The 6745-nt window shown below is 38.3% G+C and overlaps 1 protein-coding gene across 1 annotated transcript; it reads left to right on the forward strand.

Annotated features, from left to right (window-relative positions):
• Positions 1–1001: 1001 nt before the first annotated feature.
• Positions 1002–5613, forward strand: LOC104955997 (N-alpha-acetyltransferase 60-like). Its single transcript, XM_010783419.1, has 3 exons — positions 1002–1191; positions 3393–3508; positions 5442–5613. Exons 2-3 carry the CDS (start codon positions 3399–3401, stop codon positions 5596–5598), a joined length of 267 nt encoding a protein of 88 aa, XP_010781721.1. The 5' UTR covers positions 1002–1191; positions 3393–3398; the 3' UTR covers positions 5599–5613.
• The last annotated feature ends 1132 nt before the right edge of the window (positions 5614–6745 follow it).

Consider the following 6745-nt stretch of genomic DNA (forward strand, 5'->3'; position numbering starts at 1 on the left):
GTATTTTCGTGCCTCTGTGCAAGTCTTAAGTCTTTTTATCTTTATAGCCACATGGTGTAAATTAACTAAGTTCATAAACTCAACAAGTACTATACTTGGGCACAATTTTGAGATACTTGTACTTTATTTAAGTATTTCAATGTTTTGCTACTTTGTTCTTCTACTCCACTACAGTTCAGAGGTACTTTGACTCTAATACTAATACCTTTAGTTACTTCACAGATCTGGATTAATTAAGTGAAATATAATCAAGTGTTAAATCAGACTTTAGTTCCACCTGGAGTAAATCCACAAGCTACCCTGCAGTATACAAAGTCATTCAAACTAGCTGCACCTTTACCAGCTTTGAGAACACTTTCATGATCAATCATTATAAAACATATCATATATATTATTCTGAAATGGACCAATCTGCACAATGACTACTTTTACTGTCGCTACTTTCACTATATTTTGATGAGAATACTTTTCTACTTTCACTTGAGGAACATTTTGAATGCAGAACTTTTACTGTAACAGAGTATTCCTACACTCTGGTACTTCTACTTTTACTCAAGAACAAGATCTGAGTACTTCTACTTTTACTCAAGTACAAGATCTGAGTACTTCTACTTTTACTCAAGTACAAGATCTGAGTACTTCTACTTTTACTCAACTACAAGATCTGAGTACTTCTACTTTTACTCAAGTACAAGATCTGAGTACTTCTACTTTTACTCAACTACAAGATCTGAGTACTTCTACTTTTACTCAAGTACAAGATCTGAGTGCTTCTACTTCTACTTTTACTCAAGTACAATATCTGAGTACTTCTACTTTTACTCAAGTAAAAGATCTGATTACTAGTAGATGTTGAAACTCAAAGTTTATTTTAAATTATATTAAGGATTAGTGTTGTATATCATAGCCTGTTCTCTATTCTTCCCAGTAGGTGGCGACAAAAAGCACGTTTTATCCACAGGAAGAAAACGCCTTATGTCATCACGCAGCAGCCACAACCCGGAAGTAAACACCCAGCTGTTATCTTGAAGCTAGTTTTTATCAGCACATGTAGCATCGGCAGATATAATGAAACAGCGGGGAATAAAGCGGTGTTTTATCATGCTGGTTCCGGAGTAGAGACTGAGTCGACAGAGGCTTCGGGAGATTTCATTCTCCTTCACTTTCCTCCGGTCCGAGAGCTGAAACAAGGTACGTGTTAGCTTAGCATCAGGAGCTAACGGTGGCTAACGAACTGTTGTTGTTGTAAATATCAGATATAATACTTCACTGTCAGTTATAATGTGGGACTGAGGGAGTAGGGTTTCTTAAGAGTCGAGTCGCCCGGTTGCTAAATAGATACTTTATTAATCCCAAATATGGCAGCAGTGTATTTCAAGTATTTACAAATCCACTATCATGCAGTATCTAAATACACAATATTAAGAACATACGGAATGAAGTGAATACATTATACCACTTCGAGTCTGTTATCACCAAGTAGATTTTTACTCATACGAGACCTTTGCTTTGCTATAAATGGGGAAAATAAAGACACTGGAAGAAGAACACATTAAACAATAGTACTTTAGTATAAAAGCTATTTTATCCAGTTTTTATTGGGTTTTTTCGAACTGCTAAAACGTGTTATTCGATGACATAGAGTTTTACTTACGGAAAGCTACATCTCTCAAAGATCCCTCTTACTATTCTTTTTATTTTTTTATTATTGCTTGCCTTTTTTACCTGCTATGCACCTGTTGCTGTAATAATGTTAGTTTATTACTAAGAAAGGAATTCAGATTAATATAAAAGCTATAAGAGAATATATATATAATATGTATATATCCTTTTTTGTAATACTTTTTTTGTCATTATATACTACAGGTAGAAGAAACGATACGGTTTCTCTGCATTTGACCCATCCTAGTGTTAGGAGCAGTGGGCTGCCTGCCATTATGCCATTATGTACGGTGCCTTGCTCAGGGACACCTCGGTAGCACTTGGTCTTGCCGGGAACTGGTGACCTTCCAGTTGCCAAGCCAAGTCCCAATGGACTTCGCTAACACCGTCTCATATAAGACAATATTTACACAAAATATAATAATGTGAGATACTGAGTACAAATACAAGGTTGGCCTGGTTGCTGATTAGCTGTTGTTTTATATAGTTGATGGAACATCTTGTTGATTTAGTAAAAGGTGTAAACAGCGGATAAATATAAGGAGACATTTGTGAGTTCATTTTAAATGTAACCCAATATCAATGACTCTTTGTGTCTTTTTGTTAGATATTGTTTTTATGTGCATTGTAACAGAAGAGGATTATAAGGGATGTGGGCAAAAGTTTTAAAAAAAAGAATTTGAATTCTGACTTTTTTCTCACAATTCTGATCCTTTTTATTTATAAAAAACCCTCAGAATTCAAACTTTAATCTTTTTTTTGGATGTGTACTTATATTTTGTAGTGCTGGGCGGTTAACCGTTTGTTACAGAATACTCGTGAGCTTTATACCGTATAATATTAACTTTTCATAAACCGCTCGAGTGGTGCGGCAGTGAAATGAGTCCCCAGGCCTTTCTGACCGGACAACCATCCCATAATTATTCTCCGTAAAAACAAAGCTGTCTCTCTCTGTCTAACCAAAATACAGATTTTCTCCTAAAATGTTAAAGTGAGTACTTCTACTTTTACTCAAGTACAAGATCTGAATAATTCTACTTTTACACAAGTACAAGATCTGAGTACTTCTACTTTTACTCAAACACAAGACCTGAGTACTTCTACTTTTACTCAAGTACAAGATCAGAGTACTTCTACTTTTACTCAAGTACAAGACCTGAGTACTTCTACTTTTACTCAAGTACAAGATCAGAGTACTTCTACTTGTACTCAAGTACAAGATCTGAGTACTTCTACTTTTACTCAAGTACAAGGCCTGAGTACTTCTACTCTTACTCAAGTACAAGACCTGAGTACTTCTACTTTTACTCAAGTACAAGGCCTGAGTACTTCTCCCACCTCTGAATATGTCTGTAAACCAAAAGGTACTCACGTTGAAGTGTCTTGAGTGTGATATCAGCTCAGCTCACAGATCCTCCAATGCGTTGTCGTAAAGGTCTGGATTTGGAAAGAGAGAAAGAGAGAGAGTAAAAATCCTGAACTCAATGTGGAGAAATGAAACGTAAAATGTTAAAGTGATTCCAGAAAACAATATTTCTGTTCCTCAAAAACGGTAGAATGACTCCGGAAATGTGAGTATCAAGCAGAGCGTCAGAGACAGCTTTGTTTCACAGAGAATAATTATGGGATGGTTGTCCGGTCAGAAAGGTGAACCCTAACCCTAACCCAGTTCTGTTCAGCCTGATGTCTTAACGGTGTGTGTCCTGTCTGCCTCACCTGTGCTCCTGCAGGTGTGAATGAGTGACGCTGTGCCGCCCTCAGCTCTCAGTGAAGTCCAGCTACGCTTCCTCTGCCACGATGACATAGAGAATGTCAAGCTGCTCTGTGGGGACTGGTTCCCGATCGAGTAAGGATTTATACCCTCCGCTCGCCTGGAAGGGCTGGAGTTTGAAGCCTTTAATCAGATCTCCCTCCAACGTTTGTATATGCAAACGAACACGAGCGGTCCTCCTACGACACGTTACTATTTTATGAAGGCACTAAGATCCTTCATTTTCATACGTTCACCTGTTCATTATAAGCGTTCTGTGTGCTTTGATGAACCCATCGTTCATCAGAGATATCTCATGGTTAGAATGTACTACCATTATATTCTAACCAATACCTTGGCATGTGTTTAATAACTGCTACCCTTACCTCTAGAAGTAGGAATCTTTTTCTATTTATTCTCAAGTTCTAGGGTCAGTGGGTTCTTGCCAAAAACATGTAGTCATTTATCTTATAGCTGTTTCCCAGAAACCACACGAAACATTACCGAAATATAAAACCATGGTTTGCTGCGTTCTCTCCAGCTTTCTGAAGGGACATTTAGTTTATACATCTCTCCGTCCTGTGAGAGGGGGGACCTCCTCTGCCGCTCTCAGAGGTTTCTAACATGTTTTAATAGTGACTCAGTCTGAGGCTGTCCACGCTGTAAATCCACCTGTTTTATAATTCAAGTGTAATAGATCCCCAACAGAGTGTGCAGGGGAAACACTTTTTAGCTACGGCTTTATTGGCAGTATTCATACAGAATGAACCAAAAGTACAATTTTACAAACAATAATCTAATATTTTACTGCTGTCGGCGAATTAGGATTTTGAGTAATTACGTATTTTGCCATTCTTATTTAGTCAAAGTCAACTTTATTGTCAATCTTTCAGTTTGTGTACAGACAGAGAGGCCGGGCACGTTTCTTTATACAGCAGCTTTCAACTCAAGGCAACTCAAAGTGCTTTACAAAAATGAAAGACATTAAGAAAATGGCATTTAAAAACAGTCATTAAAAAGCAAAGATAATAAAAAGAAAAAGTAGATACAGTGCAGTCTAAGATGTGAATAGTTCAATTAAAAGCAGTGGCAAAGAAAAGTCTTCAGCCTGGATCTAAAAGTAGTCAGAGTCTCAGCGGACCGGCAGGTTTCTGGGAGTTTGTTCCAGATATTTGAAAATATCCCTCACCAGATTCTCACATTCCTCTACCCCTAGTCTTCCTGTGGAATTAGAATAAATAATGACTGAACTTCTCCATGTTTAGAGATCGAAATTCCGTTTCCCACAATCCCTCATACAGGGCCACACATAGAAAACCATACGAAGGGCTGGGCCCCTCACTAGAGGTGAGGTTTATCGCCTCATAAGTTAAGTCAGCAAAATCGATTGAAATGTAGGTTAATTATTCGTATTACTTGAATCTACTTCAAGAAAAAATAAACAGCCCCCATCACAGCTCTCCAGAGGGTTTCATTAGAGGAAATATGAAGGGTGTATTTCAAGGTTGTTATGTAAATAAGTTGTTGGGCTTTTTTCTTATCACTTAGATTTGTTAGAACATATTTTCAAATGTAATTGACTGAATTTATTGTAAAGTGGGATTATTAACACATAAACACTACTGAGTAATATATGTTTACAGATGTATTTAAGAAGTACAGTACAAGAGAAGTTCAGGTTTTATGTGTGGGCCGTATTCCATTATCCTTTAAGAATTAGCTGAGGGCCGATTCAAAGTGGGCCACGGCCGCATTTGGCCCCCGGGCCGTAGTTTGGACACCCCCTGCTAAGATAACTAAGATTTGTTGTCAACTTTAATTCACTGAATTTATTTGAACATTGGGCATATTAACACTGACATAACAACAACAATGAATACTGTGTCATATATGTGTACATATATAAATGGAAGAAGTCAAGACAAGCAGAAGCTTCCGGTGTGGGCCATACTTCATTATACTTTTAGAATGTGCTGCGGGCCGTAGTTTGGACCCCCCTGCTCTAATGCCTCTGTCTGTTGGCCCTCAGGTACCCAGACTCATGGTACCAGGACATCACCTCCAACAAGAAGTTCTTCTCCCTCGCGGCCACCTTCAGAGGAGGCATCGTGGGGATGATAGTGGCCGAGATCAAAGGCCGGACCAAAGTGCACAAAGAGGTACATCGCTGTTTTTCATTTAGATAAGACTTCATTTATCCAGAAGGAAATAGTTGTTACAGAAATACATAAACACAGCAGCGTGATAATCAAACTGTACACTGACAGAGAGAAGAGCAATTAGATATCTACAGGACACTAGACGCTCACATCCTTCATGTAAATATTTAGTAGTGAAGAACCGTAGTGGCAGATACGTAACTACACGTTATTAATAATAATATTGCACATGTTTTATAGCAGAGTGTTTGTAATGATATTTATATTGCACATAGTGTTGGTGTGGAATTTAACGCTGAGTAAGTAATTCCCGCTTGTTGCCTTTTTTAACTAAGAAATTGAGTTTAAACTGTTAATTTCACCATAAATGGGGAAAAAATACAATTTAAAACTAATATAACATTTAATATAGCGCTTTTCCTGATGATCAAAGCGCTGTACAAATACACATTACTCACATATCATACATGCAACGGTCATGTACTGTGGACAATACCCACAGGTGCAAATTCAGGTGAAGTGTCTTGCCCAAGGACACAACGGCTTTACAGATTAAAACAATTAAATCTACTGGAACGAAGCTGGTTTTTAATGTGTAACCCAGATTTAGGAGGTGAGCAATCAAACCAGGCAGAAAGAAACCAATCAAGGGTCTGAGTGCGCAGCCGTTAATAAAGTGGAACAGAATGTGTTTTCAGTGGGGTAATTAGCTGAGCTACATACGCCTGGCTGAGCGTCCTTAGCGGGGTGACAGAGTTTGGAAGAGGATGAAGAGACAGGACTACTTGATCTCTTTGAAATGAAGTGTGAGTCTTCTGATCGTACGTTCTCTCTGTAACTCTGATATTCAGCTGGAAAAGGACAAAGCAATGAGATGCTAGGAACACAATAAAATGTAATCTTCATGAACGGCTGGTACGAGTTGTTTGCCTTTCTCACTCGAGGCCATTGTTCTCGTAGCGCCCGATGTTTGAGACGATTTCCATACGAAGGAGAATTTGCTTTTTCTAAGGCGGCTCTGCAGATAAAGAGTTTCAAAGTTCAACATAAGAGTAGTAAAATAATAAAAACAAAGGTGTAGGTGTGTGTGTGTGTGTGTGTGTGTGTGTGTGTGTGTGTGTGTGTTGTGTTGTGTGTGTGTGTGTGTGTGTGTGTCTGAGTACTTCTACTCTTA

The sequence above is a fragment of the Notothenia coriiceps genome, unplaced genomic scaffold, assembly GCF_000735185.1.
Source record: "Notothenia coriiceps isolate Sejong01 unplaced genomic scaffold, NC01 NC01_scaffold00025098, whole genome shotgun sequence".
Taxonomy (NCBI): domain Eukaryota; kingdom Metazoa; phylum Chordata; class Actinopteri; order Perciformes; family Nototheniidae; genus Notothenia; species Notothenia coriiceps.